The 25,484-nt window shown below is 40.4% G+C and overlaps 1 protein-coding gene and 1 non-coding gene across 2 annotated transcripts; both read left to right on the forward strand.

Annotated features, from left to right (window-relative positions):
- The first annotated feature begins 820 nt into the window (after positions 1 to 820).
- On the forward strand, positions 821 to 1,483 carry LOC112726827 (uncharacterized). Its single transcript, XM_025776358.1, has one exon. The coding sequence runs from the start codon at positions 821 to 823 to the stop codon at positions 1,481 to 1,483; it is 663 nt and encodes a 220-aa protein (XP_025632143.1).
- Positions 1,484 to 24,402: 22,919 nt separating this feature from the next.
- On the forward strand, positions 24,403 to 24,506 carry LOC112764393 (small nucleolar RNA R71). The gene has a single exon (XR_003183146.1). It is a non-coding gene; the product is annotated as a small nucleolar RNA R71 (small nucleolar RNA).
- The last annotated feature ends 978 nt before the right edge of the window (positions 24,507 to 25,484 follow it).

Genomic DNA, 25,484 nt, shown 5'->3' on the forward strand with positions numbered 1-25,484 from the left:
TTTCATCGATGCTACTTATAGATTGGGATTAACTAGGCCTATTTGACTTTCTCTCAATATGGGGATAAAGTAATAAGATTAACTTTTGGTAATTATTGTGTTATAATTAATGACTAGGATAGAAACCTTGATTCTTAATCCTTGCCATGAATGCCTCTTTAGCATTTGTTATCTTTAGTTGTTTGATTTACTTTCTTGTCATTTAAATTCTTGCCTTTTTATCATCAACTCCCTTGATCTCATAACCAATAATTGAGCTTTCGATTGCAATTCTTAGGGAGAATGACCCGGAATTCTACTCCCATTTATTTTGATTTGAAGTGGGTTAAACCTTTGACAACCAAAACTAAACTTTGATGAAGAATCCATTGTTGGTCTAGACTATACTTGCAACGAAGAGATTCTTTTTATTGAAGAATTCTTGGCCGACATAAATTCTTCCATCAGAGATTCGGGTCTTTTTTAAGCTTGTGAACAACGCAAGGGTGGTGGAGGATTGTGCAAAGAAGGTGGCACTAGCAAGAGATACTCGAGGAGGAAACAACAAACGTGGACGTGGAAAGTACTTTCAGCCTAAGGGTCAGAGCTTCAAGAAGAGTGGACATGCACCTCAACACCTTCAAGGTCGAGGGAACTTTAGGTGGAATAACTATGATCAGTACCACCAGGCACAAGGAGGGGTGTTTGTTTCATTTGTGGATTGCCGAGTCATTTGGCAAGGGATTGCACTAGTAGGAGAAACCTGAATGCGGGTCAGAAATAACACCAAGGTCAGGTGTTTGCTCTGAATTCCAGTGAGAATGCTAAAGCAGACCCTTTGATGAGAGGTAAATGTTTATGTGGTGACAAGATATTGCTTGCATTGTATGATACTGGAGTTTCGCATTCATTCATTGCATTTGATAAGGTTGAGGAACTAGAATTGAGAATGTTAGAATTAGCTTTTGATTTACATGTGCATACCCTGTATCAGACGGTTGTGAATAGATCAGGTTGTAGGAAAATATCTTTCAATATTGATGATAGAGAATTTGTTCATTATTTAATCTGCTTGCCAATGGTTGGGTTGGAGATGATTTTGGGGTTTGATTGGTTGTCAAAGAACCGGATATTATTGGATTGCTTTGAGCAATTGATTTGTTTCATGCCGGAAGGGGAAGGAGGAGCAGTGGTAGCTGAGGGTTATTACCTGAACTCAGTGATGGTGAATTGTAGTGGGGAAGAGTGTCAGGGTTATATACTTTTGGCTGTGAACGCGTTAGGTGATGAACAGAAGTTAGATCATATTCCGATAGTTAGGGATTTCCCAGAAGTATTTCCTGAAGATATTCCCAAATTTCAACCTCAAAGGGAAATTGAATTTGTGATTGACTTGGTGCCAGGAGCTGGATCAGTATCAGTTGCACCTTACAGGATGGCTACGATAGAGCTGGCAGAACTTAAGTCTCAGTTGGAAGAGCTTCTGAACAAGAGGTTCATTTGACCGAGTATATCTCCGTGGGGAGCGCCAGTTTTGTTAATGAAAAAGAAAGCTGGAGGAATGCGACTTTGCGTGGATTATCGACAGTTGAACAAAGTGACTGTGAAGAACAAGTACTCGTTGCCTAGGATCGATGACTTAATGGATTAGTTGCAAGGAGTTGGGGTGTTTTCGAAGATTGATTTAAGATTCAGTTACCATCAGATTAGGGTGAAGGAGGATGACATTCCAAGAACTGCGTTTTGGACGCACTATGGACACTACAAGTTTGTGGTTATATTTTTAGGTTGATGAAGGCACCCGCTGTGTTCATGGATTACATGAACAGAGTATTTTGCCCCTTGTTTGACAAATTCGTGATGGTATTCATAGACGACATTCTAGTTTACTCCAAGACAACAGAAGAACATGAAGAGCACCTGAGGATTGTATTGCAAATCCTAAAAGAGCATAAATTGTATGCGAAATTATCTAAGTGTGAGTTTTGGAAGGAAAGGTGAAGTTATTAGGCCATGTAGTAAGGGTGGAATAGCAGTGGATCCTTCGAAAGTGGAAGTAGTGATGGAATGGGAGAGACCGACCACGGTAACAGAGGTTAGGAGTTTTTTGGATTGGCCGGATATTACCGAAGATCCATCAAGGGATTTTCTCAAATTGCATTATCGATGACTAAGTTAACCTGGAAAGAGGTACCGTTTGTGTGGACGTCAGAATGTGAGGAGAGCTTTCAAACTTTGAAGGAGAAATTAAATTCAGCACCTTTTTTGCTTCAGTCGGAACTGCACAAGCCATTTGAAGTGTATTATGATGCTTTGTTGAAGGGTTTGGGTTGTGTGTTGATGCAACACCAGAATGTGATAGCTTACGCATCGCGTCAGCTGAGACCTCATGAGATGAATTACCTAACTCATGATTTGGAATTGGCGGCGATTGTGTTTGCATTGAAGATTTGGAGGCACTACTTGTATAGAGTGAGATTTAGAGTCTTTTCTTATCACAAGAGCCTCAAGTACATCATTGATTAGAAGGAGCTTAATATGCGTCAAAGGTGGTGGATGGAGCTACTAAAAGATTATGATTTTGAATTGAGTTATCACCCCAGGAAGGCAAACGTTGTAGCGGATGCATCGAGTCAGAAGTCGTTGACGGTCACTTGGATGATGATTAAGGAAGAAGAGTTAGTCAGAAAGTTTGAGGATTTGAGATTGAGTGTCAGAGAATTTATAGGAGTGCATGCCTGAACCAACTGTAGATCTCTAGTGACCTCAAGGCCAAAATTTTAAAAGCTCAACAAGACGACCGAGAGTTACAGAAGGTGTTGCTGACAATTGAGAAAGGAAAGCAATGGGGAGTTTTATGGGACGGAGACGAAATATGGAGGTACAAGGGTAGGATTTGCGTGATGAATATTGAAAACTTGCGACAAGATATTTTGAAGGAGGAAAATAAGATTGGATTCTCTATTCATCCAGAAAGTACAAAGATGTATTATGATTTGAAGAAGATGTTTTGGTGGCTTGGAATGAAGGGTAATGTAGCTACATTTGTGTCTAAGTGTCTGACGTATTAGAAGGTTAAAATAGAGCACCAGAGACCATCGAAAATGCCATAGCCACTTGAGATTCCTCAATGGAAGTGGGAAGGAATTGCAATGGACTTTGTATCAGGATTACCGAGGATGAGCGTAGGTTTTGATGTGGTTTGGGTGATCGTGGATCGATTGACCAAGTATGCTCAATTTCTGCCAATACGGATGAACTACTCATTGGATGAGTTAGCGAGGTTGTTGGTGCACGAAATTGCAATCACACTTTTGCAATCCCGCACAACTAACCAGCAAGTGCACTGGGTCGTCCAAGTAATACCTTACGTGAGTAAGGGTCGATCCCACGGAGATTGTCGGCTTGAAGCAAGCTATGGTTATCTTGTAAATCATAGTCAGGATATCAGAAATTATCAGGATTGATTGTGAAAAGTAAAAGAACATGAAATAAGTACTTGCTTTGCAGTAATGAAGAATAGGTTGAGGCTTTGGAGATGCTCCATCTTCTGAATCTCTGCTTTCCTACTGTCTTCTTCTTCAAACACGCAAGGCTCCTTCCATGGCAAGCTGTATGCAAGGGTTTCACCGTTGTCAGTGGCTACCTCCCATACTCTCAGTGGAAATGTTCAACGCACCCTGTCACGGCACGGCTATCCATCTGTCGGTTCTCAATCAGGCCGGAATAAAATCCAGTGATTCTTTTGCGTCTGTCACTAACGCCCCGCCTTCAGGAGTTTGAAGCTCGTCACAGTCATTCAATCATTGAATCCTACTCAGAATACCACAGACAAGGTTTAGACCTTCCGGATTCTCTTGAATGCCGCCATCAGTTCTAGCTTATACCACGAAGATTCCAATTAAAGAATCCAAGAGATATCTACTTAATCTAAGGTAGAACGGAGGTGGTTGTCAGGCACACGTTCATAGTTGAGAATGATGATGATTGTCACGGATCATCACATTCATCCGATTTAAGAACAAGTAGTATCTTAGAATGGAAGCAAGCATGATTGAATGAGAAACAGTAGTAATTGCATTAATCCATCAAGACACAGCAGAGCTCCTCACCCCCAACCATGGGGTTTAGAGACTCATGCTGTGGAAGGTACACAAAGAAACGTGTAAAGTGTCATGAGGTCTAGATACAATGTCAAAAGATCCTATTAATAGTAAACTAGTAACCTAGGGTATACAGAAATGAGTAAATGGCGTAAAAATCCACTTCTGGGTCCACTTGGTGTGTGCTTGGGCTGAGCATAGAAGCATTTTCCTGTAGAGACCTTTTCTGGAGTTAAACGCCAGCTTTTATGCCAGTTTGGGCGTTTAACTCCAAGTTTTATGCCAGTTCCAGCGTTAAACGCTGGAATTTCTGAGGCTGTTTTGCCACGCCGGTTTGGGCCATCAAGTCTCGGGCAAAGTATGGACTATTATACATTGCTGGAAAGCCCAGGATGTCTACTTTTCAATGCCGTTGAGAGCTCGCCAATTGGGCTTCTGTAGCTCCAGAAAATCCACTTCGAGTGCAGGGAGGTCAGAATCCAACAGCATCTGCAGTCCTTTTCAGTCTCTGAATCAGATTTTTGCTCAGGACCCTCAATTTCAGCCAGAAAATACCTGAAATCACAGAAAAACACACAAACTCATAGTAAAGTCCAGAAAAGTGAATTTTAGCTAAAAACTAATAAAAATATACTAAAAACTAACTAGATCATACTAAAAACAATGCCAAAAAGCGTATAAATTATCCGCTCATCACAACACCAAACTTAAATTGTTGCTTGTCCCCAAGCAACTGAAAATAAAAATAAGATAAAAAGAAGAGAATATACTATAGACTCCAAAATATCAAGGAAACTTAGCTCCAATTAGATGAGCGGGACTAGTAGCTTTTTGCCTCCGAACAGTTTTGGCATCTCACTCTATCCTTTGAAGTTCAGAATGATTAGCATCTATAGGAACTCAGAACTCAGATAGTGTTATTGATTCTCCTAGTTAAGTATAATGATTCTTGAACATAGCTAGTGTATGAGTCTTGGCTGTGGCCCAAAGCACTCTGTTTTCCAGTATTACCACCGGATACATACATGCCACAGACACATAATTGAGTGAACCTTTTCAGATTGTGACCCAGCTTTGCTAGAGTCCCCAATTAGAGGTGTCCAGGGTTCTTGAGGACACTCTTTTTGCCTTGGATCACAACTTTATTTCTTTCTTTCTTCTTTTTTTTTGAATTTTTTTTTGTATTCACTGCTTTTTCTTGCTTCAAGAATCAATCTAATGATTTTTTTTAGATCCTCAATAACAGTTCTCTTTTTCCTCATTCTTTCAAGAGCCAACAATTTTTAACATTCTCAAAACAACAAATTCAAAAGACATATGCACTGTTCAAGCATTCATTCGGAAAACAAAAATTATTGTCACCACATCAAACTAATTCAACTAGTTTCAAGGATAAATTTCGAAATCCTGTACTTCTTGTTCTTTTGTGATTAAAGCATTTTTCATTTAAGAGAGGTGGTGGAGTCATAGGACATTCATAGCTTTAAGACATGAATTTTAAATTTTATTAATTATGAATTAAAAACAAGACTCAAAATAAATATAAGATGAGACTAGAAAATAAAAAACAAAAATTTAAATAGGCTCCTAATGATAGAGGTTTTCACAGAGTTAGGACTCAACAACCTTGATTTTGAGAAGTGGATGCTCCCTCAACTTGAGATGAGAGCTTTTGGCGTTTCAACTCTTGGAGTTCACGCCCCTGCTTCTCTTGTTCCTTCAGCAATTTGCAGAGCATGCAGTTCTGATTCTGCTGTTCTTCCTTCAGTTGCTCCATAGTCTCTTGCAACTTGTTGATAGATGCTTCTAGGCTGGCCCAGTAGCCAATTTCAGGGAATTCAGGGAGGAACTCCTGCGCCCTCCTTTTGATAGAGTTGTCTTGCATTTGTCCTTCCATTGACTTCTTGGTGATTGGATGTTCAATGGGTATGAATTCATCTACTCCCATCTTTACCCCAGCCTCTTTACAGAGCAAGGAGATCAAGCTTGGGTAAGCCAATTTGGCTTCAGTGGAATTTTTATTTGCAATTGTGTAGATCTCACAAGCAATTACATGATGAACCTCCACTTCTTTTCCAAGCATAATGCAATGAATCATCACTGCTCTCTTGATAGTGACCTCAGAACGGTTGCTAGTGGGCAATATGGAACGCCCAATAAAGTCTAGCCAACCTCTTGCAATTGGTTTGAGGTCTCCCCTCTTGAGTTGGTTTGGGACACCCTTAGAATTGGTTATCCACTTAGTTCCAGGGAGGCATATGTCCTCTAGAACTTGATCCAACCCTTTATCTGCTCTCACCATTCTCCTATTAAAGGATTCAGGATCATCTTGCAGTTGAGGCAATTTGAAGATTTCTCTTATTTTTTCCAGATGGAAGTACATAACTTTCCCTCTGACCATGGTTCTGTAGGTATGGTAAGCAGTTCCAGTCATTCTCTGCTTATCTGTTAGCCACAGATTTGAGTAGAATTCCTGAACCATATTCCTTCCAACCTTTATCTCAGGATTGGTTAGAACTTCCCATCCTCTGTTTCGAATTTGCTCTTGGATCCCCGGATATTCATCTTCTTTCAGATCAAATTTAACTTCCGGGATCACTGACCTAAGACCCATTATTTTGTGATAATGGTCTTCATGTTCTTTGGTTAAGAACTTCTCTTGATTCCAAAGATTCTTTGGATTATTCTCTTTCTTTCCTCTTAAATTGGTTTGTTTTCCCTTAGGAGCCATGATCTTGATGAATCTTGGCTTAGTGATCACGGAAAAGCACACCAAACTTAGAGGTTTGCTTGTCCTCAAGCAAAAGAAAGGAAAGAAGAGAGAGAAGAGAAGAGCAAATTCGAATGGTGTGGGGGAATTAGGGGGCCAAACGTGTATTTATAAAGGGGGGGAAGGAGATTTCAAAAAAATTGAAGGGAGATTTGAGAAGATATGGGAATGATTTGAGAGGGATTTGAAGAATGATTTTGATTTTTGAAGATTTGAAGGTGAATGATGAAAGGTTAAGATGTATTTATGTAGAAAAGTATGGGCAAGAAAAGGAAAATTTAAAAAAAATTTGATTGAAAATCAAAATCGTGGTCCCCCCGCCTTTCTGGCGTTAAACGCCCAGAATGGCACCCATTCTGGCGTTTAACGCCCATTTGTTGCCCCTTTTGGGCGTTTAACGCCCAGCCAGGTACCCTGGCTGGCGTTAAACGCCAGAATTCCTTTATCACTGGGCATTTTTCCAAAACGTCCAGGATGCTGCACACCTGGCGTTAAACGCCCAGAATGGTGCCCATTCTGGCGTTTAACGCCCAAAATGGTACCTTTACTGGCGTTAAACGCCCATAATGGTGCCCATTCTTGCGTTTAACGCCTAAAATGCCCCTTACTGGCGTTTTTTCGCCAGTAAGCTCTTTTTCTCTGCTTTTTGAGCTGAATCCTTCTGTAACTCTGTGAATTCCTTCATTTTTGATACTTGCCTCTGTAAAAACAAAACATATAACCTACTAATGACTGGGTTGCCTCCCAGCAAGCGCTTCTTTACTGTCTTTAGCTGGACTTTTACTGAGAATCACTCAAGTCTCAGTTTTGAGCATTCCTGCTCAAAATTGCCTTCAAGATAATGCTTGATTCTCTGTCCATTAACAATGAACTTTTTGTCAGAATCAATATCCTGAAGCTCAACATATCCATATGGTGACACTCCTGTAATCACATACGGACCCCTCCACCGGGATTTAAGTTTTCCTGGAAACAGTCTGAGCCTAGAGTTGAAGAGCAGAACTTTTTGTCCTGGCTCAAAGACTCTGGTTGACAACTTCTTGTCATGCCATTTCTTTGCCTTTTCCCTATAAATTTTTGCATTTTCAAAGGCATTGAGTCTGAACTCCTCTAGCTCATTTAGCTGGAGTAATCTTTTTTCACCAGCTAACTGAGCATCCATGTTTAGGAATCTGGTTGCCCAGTAGGCTTTATGTTCCAGTTCCACGGGCAGATGACAGGCCTTCCCATACACCAGTTGGTATGGAGAGGTTCCTATAGGAGTCTTGAATGCTGTTCTGTATGCCCACAGAGCATCATCCAAGCTCTTTGCCCAATCCTTTCTTCGGGCTATCACAGTCCGTTCCAGGATTCTTTTTAGCTCTCTGTTAGAGACCTCAGCTTGCCCATTTGTCTGTGGATGATACGGAGTTGCCACTTTGTGGCTAATTCCATATCTAACCATAGCAGAGTATAGCTGTCTATTGCAGAAATGAGTGCCCCCGTCACTGATTAGTACTCTGGGAACACCAAACCTGCTGAAGATGTGTTTCTGGAGGAATTTTAGCACGGTCTTGGTATCATTAGTGGGTGTAGCAATTGCTTCTACCCACTTAGATACATAGTCCACTGCCACCAGAATGTAAGTGTTTGAGTATGATGGTGGGAATGGTCCCATGAAATCAATGCCCCATACATCAAACAATTCTATCTCTAATATCCCTTGTTAAGGCATGGCATATCCGTGAGGCAAGTTACCAGCTCTTTGGCAACTGTCACAGTTACGCACAAACTCTCGGGAATCTTTATAGAGAGTAGGCCAGTAGAATCCACATTGGAGGACTTTAGTGGTTGTTCGCTCACTTCCAAAATGTCCTCCATACTGTGATCCATGGCAGTGCCATAGGATCCTTTGTGCTTCTTCTCTGGGTACACATCTGCGGATTATTCCGTCTACACATCTCTTAAAGAGATATGGTTCATCCCAGAGGTAGTACTTGGCATCTGAAATTAATTTCTTTCTTTGCACTCTGCTGTACTCCTGGGGTATGAACCTCACAGCTTTATAATTTGCAATATCTGCAAACCATGGAGCTTCCTGAATGGCAAAGAGTTGCTCATCTGGGAAGGTCTCAGAGATCTCAGTAGAAGGGAGGGACGCCCCAGCTACTGGTTCTATTCGGGACAGATGATCCGCTACTTGGTTCTCTGTCCCTTTTCTGTCTCTTATTTCTATATCAAACTCTTGCAGAAGCAACACCCATCTTATAAGTCTGGGTTTTGAATCCTGCTTTGTGAGTAAGTATTTAAGAGCAGCATGGTCAGTGTACACAACCACCTTGGATCCCACTAGATAGGATCTAAACTTGTCAATGGCATAGACCACTGCAAGTAACTCTTTTTCTGTGGTTGTGTAATTCTTCTGTGCATCATTTAGAACACGGCTGGCATAATAAATGACGTGCATAAGCTTGTTATGCCTCTGTCCCAACACTACACCAATGGCATGGTCACTGGCATCACACATTAGTTCAAATGGCAATGTCCAATCTGGTGCAGAGATGACTGGTACTGTGACCAGCTTAGCTTTCAGGGTCTCAAATGCCTGCAGACACTGTGTGTCAAACACAAATGGAGTGTCAGCAGCTAGCAGGTTACTCAAAGGTTTTGCAATTTTCGAAAAATCCTTTATAAACCTTCTGTAGAATCCTGCATGCCCCAGAAAGCTTCTGATTGCCTTAACATTGGCAGGTGGTGGTAATTTTTCAATTACCTCTACCTTTGCCTTATCCACCTCTATTCCCTTGCCTGAAATTTTGTGCCCAAGGACAATTCCTTCAGTCACCATAAAGTGACATTTCTCCCAGTTTAAAACCAGGTTAGTCTCTTGGCATCTTTTCAGGACAAGTGCTAGGTGATTAAGACAGGAGCTGAATAAGTCTCCATATACTGAGAAGTCATCCATGAAGACTTCCAGGAATTTCTCTACCATATCTGAGAAGATAGAGAGCATGCACCTCTGAAAGGTTGCAGGTGCATTGCACAGACCAAAAGGCATCCTCCTGTAGGCAAACACGCCAGAAGGACAAGTAAATGCTGTTTTCTCCTGGTCCTGAGGATCTACTGCAATTTGGTTGTAGCCTGAATAGCCATCCAAAAAGCAGTAATAATTATGACCAGCTAGTCTTTCTAGCATTTGGTCTATGAATGGTAAAGGAAAATGATCCTTTCTGGTGGCTGTATTGAGCCTTCTGTAGTCAATACACATACACCACCCTGTGACTGTTCTTGTAGGAACCAGCTCATTTTTTTCATTATGAACCACTGTCATGCCTCCCTTTTTGGGGACAACTTGGACAGGGCTCACCCAGGGGCTATCAGAAATAGGATAAATAATCCCAGCCTCTAGTAATTTAGTGACCTCTTTCTGCACCATCTCCTTCATGGCTGGATTTAGCCTCCTTTGTGGTTGAACCACTGGTTTGGCATTATCCTCCAACAGGATCTTGTGCATGCATCTAGCTGGGCTAATGCCCTTAAGATCACTTATGGACCACCCAAGAGCTGTCTTGTGTGTCCTTAGCACTTGAATCAGTGCTTCCTCTTCCTGTGGATTTAAAGCAGAGCTTATAATCACTGGAAAAGTGTCACCCTCTCCCAGAAATGCATACTTCAGGAATGGTGGTAGTGGTTTGAGTTCAGGTTTGGGAGGCTTATCCTCCTCCTGAGGAATTTTCGAAAATTCCTTTGTTTCCACTGATTCTTCTTGAGCAGGTTGAGCATCTTTGAAGATGTCCTCAAGCTCTGATTCTAGGCTTTCAGTCATATTGATCTCTTCTACCAGAGAGTCAATAATGTCAGCGCCCATGCAGTCATTTGGTGTGTCTGGATGCTGCATAGCTTTTACAGCATTCAACTTGAACTCATCCTCATTGACTCTCAGGGTTACTTCCCCTCTCTGTACATCAATGAGAGTTCGTCCAGTTGCTAGGAAAGGTCTTCCTAGAATGAGAGTTGCACTCTTGTGCTCCTCCATTTCCAACACCACAAAGTCAGTTGGAAAGGCGAATGGCCCAACCTTGACAATCATATCCTCTATTATGCCTGATGGATATTTAATGGAGCCATCAGCAAGTTGGAGGCATATCCGGGTTGGTTTGACTTCTCCAGTCAACCCAAGCTTTCTGATAGTGGATGCAGGTATTAGATTGATGCTTGCTCCAAGATCACATAAGGCTGTCTTGGTGCAGGCACCTTCTAATGTGCATGGTATCATAAAGCTTCCTGGATCCTGAAGCTTTTCTGGTAAGCTTTTCAGAATGACTGCACTGCATTCTTCAGTGAGAAACACTTTTTCAGTTTCTCTCCAATCCTTCCTATGACTTAAGATTTCTTTCATGAACTTAGCATAAGAAGGTATTTGCTCAAGTGCCTCTGCAAACGGAATCTTTATTTCAAGAGTCCTTAGATAGTCTGCAAAGCGGGCAAATTGCTTATCCTGTTCCGCTTGGTGGAATTTTTGAGGATAAGGCATCTTGGCTTTATATTCTTCAACCTTAGATGCTGCAGGTTTATTCCTTACAGAAGTGGTTGAAGAAGCCTTGTTAGAGGGATTACTGTCAGCACTCTCAGGTGTCTGATCCTCCCTTGGCTTCTGAACGCCAGGATTGGATGGAAAATGGGCGTTTAACGCCAACTTTTCCCCTTTTCTGGCGTTTGAACGCCAGAACTGGGCAAGGAATGGGCGTTTAACGCCAGCTTTCCTTCCCTCTCTGGCGTTTGAACGCCAATAACATTCCTCTCTGGGCTCTTACTGTCCTCAGAGGGATTTTGAACAGTGGTTTGGTTATCCCCTGTCAATTGTTCCTTATTTGGCCTTTTGCTCTTTTGAGCAGTGTTATTCAGTGTCTTCCCACTCCTCAGTTGAACTGCTTGACATTCCTCTATTATCTGTTTAGATATTTGCTGTTTTGCTTGATTCAACTGCAGTTCTATGTTCTTGTTAGCAACTTTAGTTTTATGGAGCATCTCTTTAAATTCTGCTAACTGTTCTGTCATCCGGAGCAATTGTTGATTATGCTCAATCATCTGTTCTTGAGGATTAGGGTCAGTGACTACTGTCATGACTTCCTCTTTTGGAGAGAACTCATTGCTAGAGTACAAATATTGATTTCTAGCAACAGTGTCTATAAGCTCTTGAGCTTCTTCAATTGTCTTCCTCATGTGGATAGATCCACCAGCTGAGTGGTCTAAAGACATCTGAGCTTTTTCTGTAAGCCCATAGTAGAAGATGTCTAACTGTACCCACTCTGAAAACATTTCAGAGGGGCATTTTCTTAGCATACCTCTATACCTCTCCCAGGCATTATAAAGGGATTCATTATCCTCTTGTTTAAAGCCTTGGATGTCCAGCCTTAGCTGTGTCATCCTCTTTGGAGGGTAAAAGTGATTCAGGAATTTGTCTGATAACTGTTTCCATGTCTTTATGCTTGCTGTAGGTTGGTTATTCAACCACCTCTTAGCTTGATCTTTTACAGCAAATGGAAACAGTAATAGTCTGTAGACATCCTGATCCACCTCTTTATCATGTACTGTGTCAGCAATTTGTAAGAATTGTGCCAGAAACTCAGTAGGCTCTTCCTGTGGAAGACCGGAATACTGGCAATTTTGCTGCACTATGATAATGAGTTGAGGATTTAGCTCAAAGCTGCTTGCTTTGATGGGAGGTGTACAAATGCTACTCCTATATGCAGCTGTAATGGGGTTAGCATATGACCCCAGAGTCTTTCTGGACTGATCAATCCCACTTAGGTCCATAATGGATAAAGGGAAATGATATGGATTGCAAATAGATAAATTTTGTTTTTTTTTTGTTTTTTTTATTGACCGAAAAATGAAATAAAGACAAAAGGAAAATAAAATAGAAAAAGTCGAAAATTAAAAGAGAATAAGATCAAAGCAAATTGAAAACTGAATCAATTAGTAAAAAAAAAGATTTTGAGATTAGCAATTAGAAAGATATGATTGAAAAGTTTTTATGAAAAAGATTTGATTTTTGAAAAGAGGAAAGAGAAAAACAACAAAATGACACCAAACTTAAAATTTTTAGAAAATCAAACACTAATTTTTAGAAAATTTTTAAGGGAAAAACACAAAGAGGACACCAAACTTAGAATTTTTAAAGATCAAAAAGAGACTAAGGACATGCAAATTCGAAAATTAAAAGAAAAACAAAAGCATGCAATTGACACCAAACTTAAAATATGAAACTAAACTCAAATAAAAGACTCTAAACCAACTAAAATAAAATAGTCCTAATCTAAGCAACAAGATAAGTTGTCAGTTGTCCAAACTCGAACAATCCCCGGCAACGGCGCCAAAAACTTGGTGCACGAAATTGCAATCACACTTTTGCAATCCCGCACAACTAACCAGCAAGTGCACTGGGTCGTCCAAGTAATACCTTACGTGAGTAAGGGTCGATCCCACGGAGATTGTCGGCTTGAAGCAAGCTATGGTTATCTTGTAAATCGTAGTCAGGATATCAGAAATTATCAGGATTGATTGTGAAAAGTAAAAGAACATGAAATAAGTACTTGCTTTGCAGTAATGAAGAATAGGTTGAGGCTTTGGAGATGCTCCATCTTCTGAATCTCTGCTTTCCTACTGTCTTCTTCTTCAAACACGCAAGGCTCCTTCCATGGCAAGCTGTATGCAAGGGTTTCACCGTTGTCAGTGGCTACCTCCCATCCTCTCAGTGGAAATGTTCAACGCACCCTGTCATGGCACGGCTATCCATCTGTCGGTTCTCAATCAGGCCGGAATAGAATCCAGTGATTCTTTTGCGTCTGTCACTAACGCCCCGCCTTCAGGAGTTTGAAGCTCGTCACAGTCATTCAATCATTGAATCCTACTCAGAATACCACAGACAAGGTTTAGACCTTCCGGATTCTCTTGAATGCCGCCATCAGTTCTAGCTTATACCACGAAGATTCCAATTAAAGAATCCAAGAGATATCTACTTAATCTAAGGTAGAACGGAGGTGGTTGTCAGGCACACGTTCATAGTTGAGAATGATGATGATTGTCATGGATCATCACATTCATCCGATTTAAGAACAAGTAGTATCTTAGAATGGAAGCAAGCATGATTGAATGAGAAACAGTAGTAATTGCATTAATCCATCAAGACACAGCAGAGCTCCTCACCCCCAACCATGGGGTTTAGAGACTCATGCTGTGGAAGGTACACAAAGAAACGTGTAAAGTGTCATGAGGTCTAGATACAATGTCAAAAGATCCTATTAATAGTAAACTAGTAACCTAGGGTATACAGAAATGAGTAAATGACATAAAAATCCACTTCTGGGTCCACTTGGTGTGTGCTTGGGCTGAGCATAGAAGCATTTTCGTGTAGAGACCTTTTCTGGAGTTAAACGCCAGCTTTTATGCCAGTTTGGGCGTTTAACTCCAAGTTTTATGCCAGTTCCAGCGTTAAACGCTGGAATTTCTGAGGCTGTTTTGCCACGCCGGTTTGGGCCATCAAATCTCAGGCAAAGTATAAACTATTATACATTGCTGGAAAGCCCAGGATGTCTACTTTCCAATGCCGTTGAGAGCGCGCCAATTGGGCTTCTGTAGCTCCAGAAAATCCACTTCGAGTGCAGGGAGGTCAGAATCCAACAACATCTGCAGTCCTTTTCAGTCTCTGAATCAGATTTTTGCTCAGGACCCTCAATTTCAGCCAGAAAATACCTAAAATCACAGAAAAACACACAAACTCATAGTAAAGTCCAGAAAAGTGAATTTTAGCTAAAAACTAATAAAAATATACTAAAAACTAACTAGATCATACTAAAAACATACTAAAAACAATGCCAAAAAGCGTATAAATTATCCGCTCATCAGTTGTACATTAAAGAGGTGGTGAGGTTGCATGGGGTTCCATCAAGTATAGTGTCAGACTGTGATCCCCGTTTCACTTCGAGGTTTTTGGAAACTTTCCAAAGAGCTTTCGATACAAGACTATGTCTCAGCATGTCATATCATCCACAAAACGGATGGACAGTCGGAAAGGACTATTCAGACATTGGAGGATATGCTAAGGGCTTGTGTTTTAGATCAACCAGAAAGTTGGGAATGTTACATATCATTGGTAGAGTTTGCGTACAATAACAGCTTTCATGCGAGTATCAAGATGGCTCTGTATGAGGATTAGTATGGACAGAAGTGCCTGTGTTGGTATGAAGCCGGTGAAGCAAGTATGATAGGACCAGATTTGGTAGCCGAGACCATTGAGAATATCAAGCATATTATGGCCAGAATCTTAACTGTGCAAAGCCGACAAAAAAGTTATGCGGATCAGAGAAGGAAGCTGATGAGCGGATATTTTATATGCTTTTTGGGGGTGGTTTCACATAGTTTTTAGTAGGATCTAGCTACTTTTTAGTATATTTTTATTATTTTTTATGCAAAAATCACATTTCTGAACTTTACTATGAATTTGTGTGTTTTTCTATGATTTCAAGTATTTTCTGGCTGAAATTGAGGGACCTGAGCAAAAATCAGATTCAGAGGCTGAAAAAGGACTAAAGATGCTGTTGGATTCTGACCTCCCTGCACTTGAAATAGAATTTTTGGAGCTACAGAAGTCCAAATGGCGCGCTCTCAATTGCGTTGGAAAGTAGACATCTAGGGCTTTCCAGAAATATATAATAGTATATAGTTTGCCCAAGTTTAGACAATGCAAACTAGCGTTCAACACTAGCTTTCTGCCCTATTCTGGCGTTAAACGCTAGAAACAAGTTACAAACCAGAGTTAAACGCCAAAAATAGGCTACAAACTGGCATTTAACTCTAAGAATAGCCTATGCACGTGAAAGCTTCAATGCTCAGCCCATCACACACCAAGTGGGCCCCAGAAGTAGATTTCTGCACTATCTATCTTAGTTTACTCATTTTCTGTAAACCTAGGTTACTAGTTGAGTATAAAAACTACTTTTAGAGATTTATTTTGTACCTCATGACATTTTACATCTGAATGTGTATCTTCTATGGCATGAGTCTCTAAACCCGATGGTTGGGGGTGAGGAGCTCTGCTGTGTCTCGATGAATTAATGCAATCATTTCTGTTTTCCATTCAATCACGCTTGTTTCTATTCTAAGATATCCATTCGCACTTCAACATGATGAATGTGATTATCCGTGACACTCATCACCATTCTCAACCTATGAACGCGTGCCTGACAACCACTTCCGTTCTACCTTAGATTGAATGTTTATCTCTTGGGTTTCTGGCTCACGAGTTTGACTGCCTCTCCTGACAACAGAGCATTCAAATCCATGAGATCAGGGTCTTCATAGTATAAGCTAGAATCAATTGGTGGCATTCCTGAGACCCGAAAAGTCTAAAACTTGTCTGTGGTATTCCGAGTAGGATCTGGAAATGGATGACTGTGATGAGCTTCAAACTCACGAATATTGGGCGTAGTGACAGACGCAAAAGGATCACTGGATCCTATTCCAACACAAGTGAGAACCGACAGATGATTAGCCATGTAGATGGACCATTTTTACTGAGAGGACGGCTGGTAGCCATTGACAACGGTGATCCACCAACATACAGCTTGCCATGGAAGAAGCCTTGCGTGCGTGAAGAAGAAGACAGTGGGAAAGCAGAAATTCAAAAGACAGAGCATCTCCAAAACTTCAACCCGTTCTCCATTACTGCGTAACAAGTATTCATTTCATGCTCTTTCACTTTTCACAATTAAAACTAAGAACCCTTATTGATATCCTGACTAAGAATAATAAAATAACCATAGCTTGCTTCAAGCCGACAATCTCTGTGGGATCGACTCTTACTCACGTAAGGTATTACTTGGACGACCCAGTGCACTTGCTGGTTAGTTGTGCGGAATTACATAGTGTGAGTGTAATTTTCGTGTACCAGAAGCCATTGGAGTTTGAGGTAGGGGATCATGTGTTCTTAAAGGTTACTCCAACAACCGGTATCAGAAGAGCGATTAAGACAAAGAAGTTGAATACAAGGTACATTGGGTCGTTTGAAGTATTGAAGCGAGTCGGGCCGGTGGCATATCAAATAGCCTTGCTGCCGCATTTTTCTAACCTACATGACGTATTCCATGTGTCAAACTCTGTAAATACACATCGGATGCGGCTCATGTATTAGAGCCCGAGTCGGTTTAGTTGAAGGAGAACCTGACTTTTCAAGTAACACCGATGCGGATTGACGAAACAAGTGTGAAAAAGTTGCGTGAAAAGGAAGTTTTGTTGGTCAAGGTAGCTTGAAAGAGAGATGGAGTGGAAGAGCACACCTAGGAGTTAGAGTCGGACATGCGGAAGGATTATTCAGAGTTATTCTCAAGTAATCACAAATTTTGGGGACAAAATTTCTAATTTGGTGGGGAGAATATAAGAACCGAAAATAATTAACCGATTAATTAACATAAAATAATAATAAGTTAAATGCACAAAAAATAGGAAAATTTAGAAGTCTTAATTTTAAAATTTGGATGTGAGATTTGAATTCAGTAGAATTTTCTGAGTTGGAAAATATAATTTTTTTGCAGAAAATTGCATAAAAATGCGTAATGGTAAATTAGCCGAAAATACCGCTTTAAGTCTTTCCGGTACTGAGTGAGAGTAATAAAAACTATAAAAAAAACTTAGGAAAATGGTTAAACTTGAAAACCAGGCGCTAATTCTAAAGGTTTGGCCCAAAATTGGGCCAAATGGATAAAAAACACTAACGGGTTAGACCACGTCCAAGTTGGGCCCAAGCCCAACATATATAAATCCATTAATGAGCCAAATCAACTCATTCATCACCAAAGAGAAAGAAGCATGCAGATGAAGTAAAAAGAGAGGTGAAGGTTTCAAACACTATTCATAATCACCTTCATTTGATCATATCTTGAGCTACGATATTCCGATTTGTGTGCAATTTGTAGCTACGTGAAGCTCTCGCCGATCCCGTCACTTCTAGCTAGGTATTATGGTAACCTTTTTGAAAATCCCTATCCAGTTCTCAGTCCTTAAGAATTTTGAAAATTTGGATATAGTTGTTGAGAGATTTTTGTGATTTTAGGTGTTTAGGTATACTCTAGTACTTGATTTCTATTGGTATTTGTGGTGCACGGAATTGTGATCATCAACAATGGCTCCAAAGACTTGGTGCTCTAAAACATAAATCACACTTTGTCACAACTCCGCACAACTAACCAGCAAGTGTACTGGGTCGTCCAAGTAATACCTTACGTGAGTAAGGGTCGATCCCACAGAGATTGTTGGTATGAAGCAAGCTATGGTCACCTTGTAAATCTCAGTCAGGCGGATTCAAATTGATAGTGGTTTTCGGAAAATATAAAGAGATTCTTAATTAAATAATAAAGGATACTAGGATAGAAATACTTATGTAAATTCATTAGTGAGAATTTCAGACAAGCGTATGGAGATGCTTGTGCCTTCCGAATCTCTGCTTTCCTACTGATTTTATCCAATCTTTGTCACTCCTTTCCATGGCAAGCTGTATGTAGGGCATCACCGTTGTCAATGGCTACATCACATCCTCTCAGTGAAAATGGTCCAAATGCTCTGTCACAGCACGGCTAATCATCTGTCGGTTCTCGATCATGTTGGAATAGAATCCCTTAATTCTTTTGTGTCTGTCACTAACGCCCAGTAATCGCGAGTTTGAAGCTCGTCACAGTCATTCAATCCCAGAATCCTACTCGGAATACCACAGACAAGGTTAGACTTTTCGGATTCCCATGAATGCCGCCATCAATTCTAGCTTATACCACAAAGATTCTGATTAAGGAATCCAAGAGATATGCGCCCGGTCTAAGGTAGAACGGAAGTGGTTGTCAATCACGCGTTCATAGGTGAGAATAATGATGAGTGTCACGGATCATCATATTCATCAAGTTGAAGTGCAACGAATATCTTAGAATAGGAATAAGTCGAATTGAATAGAAACTAGTAGTAATTGCATTGAAACTTGAGGTACAGCAGAGCTCCACACCCTTAATCTATGGTGTGTAGAAACTCCACCGTTGAAAATACATAAGTGATGAAGGTCCAGGCATGGCCGAATGGCTATCCCCCATGAAAGACCGAATGGTCAAAAGAACTAGATAGTCCAAGACGTCTAATACAAAGGTAAAAAGTTCTATTTATACTAAACTAGCTACTAGGGTTTACAGAAGTAAGTATTTGATGCATAAATTCACTTCCGGGACCCACTTGGTGTGTGCTTGGGCTGAGCTTGATCTATCCACGAGCTGAGGCTTCGCTTGGAGTTGAACGCCAAGTTGTAACGTGTTTTGGGCGTTCAACTCTGGTTCGTGACGTGTTTCTGGCGTTTGACTCCAGAATGCAACATGGAACTGACGTTGAGCGCCAGTTTACATCATCTAATTACGAATAAAGTATGGACTATTATATATTTCTGGAAAGCTCTGGATGTCTACTATCTAACGTCATTAAGAGCGCGCCATTTGGAGTTCTGTAGCTCCAGAAAATTCATTTTGAGTGTAGGGAGGTCAGATTCCAACAGCATCAGCAGTCCTTTGTCAGCCTCCTATCAGAGTTTTGCTCAGGTCCCTCAATTTCTGCCAGAAATTACCTGAAATCACAGAAAAATACAAAAAATCATAGTAAAGTCAAGAAATGTGAATTTAGCATAAAAACTAATGAAAACATCCCTAAAAGTAACTAGATCATACTAAAAACTACCTAAAAACAATGCCAAAAAGCGTATAAATTATCCGCTCATCACAACACCAAACTTAAATTGTTGTTTGTCCCCAAGCAACTGAAAATAAATTAGGATAAAAGGAAGAGAATATACTATAAATCCCAAAATATCAATGAATATTAATTCTAATTAGATGAGCGGGACTTGTAACTTTTTGCCTCTGAACTGTTTTGGCATCTCACTTTCTCCCTTGAAGTTTAGAATGATTGGCTTCTCTAGGAACTTAGAATTTCGGATACTGTTATTGATTCTCCTCGTTAAGTTTGTTTATTCTTGAACACAGCTACTTTTATGAGTCTTGGCCGTGGCCCTAAGCATTTTGTTTTCCAGTATTACCACCGGATACATAAATGCCACAGACACATGACTGGGTGAACCTTTTCAGATTGTGACTCAGCTTTGCTAGAGTCCCCAGTTAGAGGTGTCCAGAGCTCTTAAGCAAACTCTTTTTGCTTTGGATCACGACTTTAACCACTCAGTCTCAAGCTTTTCACTTGGACCTGCATGCCACAAGCACATGGTTAGGGACAACTTGATTTAGCCGCTTAGGCCTGGATTTTATTTCCTTGGGCCCTCCTATCCATTGATGCTCAAAGCCTTGGATCCTTTTTACCCTTGCCTTTTGGTTTTAAGGGCTATTGGCTTTTTCTGCTTGCTTTTTCTTTTTCTTTCTAAATTTTTTTCGCCAATTTTTTTTCGCAAGCCTTTGTTTTTCACTGCTTTTTCTTGCTTCAAGAATCAATTTCATGATTTTTCAGATCATCAATAACATTTCTCTTTGTTCATCATTCTTTCAAGAGCCAACAATTTTAACATTCATAAACAACAAGATAAAAAATATGCACTGTTTAAGCATTCATTCAGAAAACAAAAAGTATTGTCACCACATCAATATAATTAAACTAAATTCAAGGACAATTTTCGAAATTTATGTACTTCTTGTTCTTTTGAATTAAAAACATTTTTCATTTAAGAGAGGTGAAGGATTTATGGAATTTATTCATAGCTTTAAGACATAGTTACTACATACTAATGATCATGAAGTAGAGACACAAAACATAGATAAAAATGAAAAACAGAAAAAATAAGAACAAGGAATGAATCCACCTTAGTGGCGTCTTCTTCTTGAAGGACCAATGATGTCCTTAAGCTCTTCTATTTCCCTTCCTTGCCTTTGTTGCTCCTCCCTCATTGCTCTTGATGTTCCACCCTTAATTGATCCACATTGTAACTCAAATCTTCTAAGGAAGTGTTGAGTTGTTCCCAATAGTTGTTGGGAGGAAAGTGCATCCCTTGAGGCATCTCCGGGATTTCTTGGTGATGAGCTTCCTCATGCGTCTCTTGGGTTCCATGAGTGGGCTCTCTTGTTTGCTCCATCCTTTTCTTAGTGATGGGCTTGTCCTCCTAAATGAGGATGTCTCCTTCTATGATAACTCCAGTTGAGTAACATAGATGGCAAATAAGATAAGGAAAAGCTAGCCTTGCCAAATTAGAGGGCTTATCGGCTATTTTGTAGAATTCATGGGAGATGACTTCATGAACTTCTACTTCCTCTCCATTCATGATGTTATGAATCATGATGGCCCGATTCACAGTAACTTCAGATCGGTTGCTAGTGGGGATGAGGGAGCGTTGGATGAACTCCAACCATCCTTTGGCCACAGGCTTGAGGTCCAGTCTTCTTAGTTGAACCGGCTTGCCTTTGGAATCTCTTTTCCATTGAGCTCCTTCCATATATATGTCCATAAGGACTTGGTCCAACCTTTGATTAAAGTTGACCCTTCTAGTGTGGGGGCGTGCATCTCTTTGCATCATGGGCAAGTTGAACGCCAACCTCACATTTTCCGGACTAAAATCTAAGTATTTCCCCCGAACCATTGTAAGATAATTCTTTGGGTTCGAGTTCTTACTTTGATCATGGTTCCTAGTGATCCATGCATTGGCATAGAACTCTTGAACCATTAAGATTCCAACTTGTTGGATGGGGTTGGTTAGAACTTCCCAACCTCTTCTTTGGACCTCATGTCGGATCTCCGGATACTCATTTTTCTTGAGCTTGAAAGGGACCTCGGGGATCACCTTTTTCTTGGCCACAACATCATAGAAGTGGTCTTGATGGGCTTTGGAGATGAATCTTTCCATCTCCCATGACTCGGAGATGGAAGCTTTTGTCTTCCCTTTCCCTTTTCTAGAGGTTTCTCTGGCCTTAGGTGCCATTAATGGTAATGGAAAAACAAAAAAGCTTATGCTTTTACCACACCAAACTTAAAATATTGCTCGCCCTCGAACAAGAGAAGAAAGAAAAGAAGAATAAGAAGAGAAAATATGGAGGAGAGTGAGGGTGAGGTGTATTCGACCAAGGTACAGAAGATGGGGTTGTGTTGTGTGAAAATGAAGTAGAATGGAAGGGTTTATATAGGGAAGGGAGAGAGGGTATGTTCGGCCATTTAGGGTGGGTTTAGGTGGGAAAGATTTTTGAATTTTGAAGGTAGGTGGGGTTTATGGGGAAGTGTGTTATAGGATTATTAGGAGGTAAGGTGGGAATATGTTAGGTGGGGATCCTGTGGGGTCCACAGATCCTAAGGTGTCAAGGATTTACATCCCTGCACCAATTAGGCATGTAACATGCCTTTGCATGCAATTCTGGCGTTTAAACGCCGAAGTGATGCATGTTCTGGGCATTCAACGCCCATGTGCAGCATGTTTCTGGCGTTGAACGCCAGTTCGATGCTTGTTACTGGCATTCAGCGCCAGCTTTCCTCAGGGCATATTCCTGGCGTTCAAACGCCAGGATGTTGCTTGTTTCTGGCGTTCAGCGCCAGATCCATGCTCTGTTCTGGCGTTGAACGCTAGCCAGATGCTCCTTACTGGCGTTTAAACGCCAGTAAGTCCTTCCTCCAGGGTGTAATTTTTCTTCTGTTATTTTTTGATTCTGTTTTTAATTTTAATATTTTTTTTGTGACTCCACATGATCATGAACCTACTAAAACACAAAATAACAATTAAATAAAAATAAAATTAGATAAATAAAAATTGGGTTGCCTCCCAACAAGCGCTTCTTTAATGTCAATAGCTTGACAGTGGGCTATCATGGAGCCACACAGGTGATCAGGTCAATGTTGTATAGTCCCAACACCAAACTTAGAGTTTGGTTGTGGGGATTCAACACCAAATTTAGAGTTTGGTTGTGGCCTCCCAACACCAAACTTAGAGTTTGACTGTGGGGGCTCTGTTTGACTCTGTACTAAGAGAAGCTCTGCATGCTTACTCTCCTTGTTATAGAAGGATAGCAGTGTGCCTTAAACACAAGGTAGTCCCCATTCAATTGAAGGACTAATTCTCCTCTGTTAACATCTATCACAGCTTCTGTTGTGGCTAGAAAAGGTCTTCCAAGGATGATGCATTCATCCTCCTCCTTCCTAGTGTCTAAGATTATGAAATCAGCAGGAATGTAAAGGCCTTTAACCTTTACCAACACGTCCTTTACTAATCCATAAGCTTGTCTTACTGACTTGTCTGCCAATTGTAATGAGAATAAGGCAGGCTGTACCTCAATGATCCCCAGTTTCTCCATTACAGAGAGTGGCATAAGATTTATGCCTGACCCCAGGTCACACAGAGCCTTGTTAAAGGTCATGGTGCCTATGGTACAGGGTATTAAGAATTTACTAGGATCTTGTCTCTTTTGAGGTAAAGTTTTCTAAACCCATGTATCTAGTTCACTAATGAGCAAGGGAGGTTCACCTTCCCAAGTCTCATTACCAAACAACTTGGCATTCAGCTTCATGATGGCTCCTAGATATTGAGCAACTTGCTCTCCAGTCACATCTTCATCCTCTTCTGAGGAAGAATAGTCTTCAGAGCTCATGAATGGCAGAAGGAGATTTAGTGGAATCTCTATGGTCTCTATATGAGCCTCAGATTCCTTTAGGTCCTTAATAGGGAACTCCCTCTTGTTTGAGAGACGTCCCAGGAGGTCTTCCTCACTAGGATTTTCGTCCTTCTCCTCCCTTGTGTATTCGGCCATATTGATTACATCAATGACCTTGCACTCTCCTTTTGGATTTTCTTCTATATTGCTTGGGAGAATACTGGGAGGAGTTTTAGTGACTTTCTTTCTCAGCTGGCCCAATTGTGCCTCCAAATTTCTGATGAAGGACCTTGTTTCACTCATGAAACTTAAAGTGGTCTTAGACAGATCAGAGACTAAATTTGCTAGATTAGAGGGGCTCTGCTCAGAATTCTCTGTCTGTTGCTGAGAAGATGATGGAAAAGGCTTGTTATTTCTTAGCCTGTTTCTTCCACCATTATTAAAGCCTTGTTGAGGCTTTTGTTGATCCTTCCATGAGAAATTTGGATGATTTCTCCATGATGAATTATAGGTGTTTCCATAAGGTTCACCTATGTAATTTATCTCTGCTATTGCAGGGTTCTCAGGATCATAAGCTTCTTCAGAAGCTGCCTCTTTAGTACTGTTGGATGCATTTTGCCATCCATTCAGACTTTGAGAAATCATGTTGGCTTGCTGAGTCAACACTTTGTTCTGAGCCAATATGGCATTCAGAGCATCAATTTCAAAAACTCCCTTCCTCTGAGGCGTCCCATTATTCACGGAATTCCTCTCAGAAGTGTACATGAATTGGTTATTTGCAACCATGTCAATAAGTTCTTGAGCTTCTGCAGGCGTTTTCTTTAAGTGGATGGATCCACCTGCAGAATGGTCCAATGACATTTTGGAAAACTCAGATAGACCATAATAGAATATATCTAATATGGTCCATTCTGAAAACATGTCAGAAGGACACTTTTTGGTCATCTGCTTGTATCTTTCCCAAGCTTCATAGAGGGATTCACCATCTTTTTGCTTGAAGGTCTGAACATCCACTCTAAGCTTGCTCAACTTTTGAGGAGGAAAGAATTTATCCAAGAAGGCCGTGACCAGCTTATCCCAGGAGTCCAGGCTATCTTTAGGTTATGAGTCCAACCATGTTCTAGCTCTGTGTCTTATAGCAAAAGGGAAAAGCATGAGCCTGTAGACTTCAGGATCTACTCCATTTGTCTTAACAGCCTCACAAATCTGCAAGAACTCAGTTAAAAACTGATAAAGATCTTTATGTGGAAGTCCATGAAACTTGCAGTTCTGTTGCATCAAAGCAACTAATTGAGGTTTCAGCTCAAAATTGTTTGCAACAATGGCAGGAATTGAGATGCTTCTTCCATCAAACTTGGACGTTGGTTTAGTGAAATCACCAAGCATCCTCCTTGCATTATTGTTGTTGGGTTTGGCTGCCATCTCCTTCTCTTGTTCGAAAATTTCAGAAAGGTTGCCTCTGGATTATTGTAATTTAGCTTCTCTTAGTTTCCTTTCAGAGTCCTTTCAGGTTCTGGATCAGCTTCAACAAAGATGCCTTTTTCCTTATTCCTGCTCATATGAAAGAGAAGAGAAAAAGAAAAAGGAAGAGGAATCCTCTATATCTGGACAAAGAGGATCCTTATTATTAGTAGAAGAAGAAAGGAATAAGAGTGGAGAATCCAATCACAAGGGTGAGGATAGAGGCAGTGATTGGAGATGAAGAGAGGTGAAGAAAAGTGTTAGTAAATAAATAAATAAATAGAAGAAGAGAAGAGAGGGAGAATTCGAAAATAATTTTGAAAAAGTAATTAATGATTTTCGAAAATTAAAGATAAGATATAATTAAAATTAAAATTTAAAACAATTAAAAAGAATTTTTGAAAAAAAGATGAGATATTTTCGAAAATTAAAGAGGGAAAAGTAGTTAGGTGGTTTTGAAAAAGATAAGAAACAAACAAAAAGTCAAATAGTTAGTTGAAAAAGATATTAAAATCAAATTTAAAAAGATAAGAAGATAAG

The sequence above is a fragment of the Arachis hypogaea genome, chromosome 2 (genome assembly GCF_003086295.3).
Source record: "Arachis hypogaea cultivar Tifrunner chromosome 2, arahy.Tifrunner.gnm2.J5K5, whole genome shotgun sequence".
Taxonomy (NCBI): domain Eukaryota; kingdom Viridiplantae; phylum Streptophyta; class Magnoliopsida; order Fabales; family Fabaceae; genus Arachis; species Arachis hypogaea.

Coding starts and splice junctions, on each gene's coding strand:
- LOC112726827 (XM_025776358.1), top strand. CDS start 821: ATGAGAGGTAAATGTTTATGTGGTGACAAGATATTGCTTGCATTGTAT.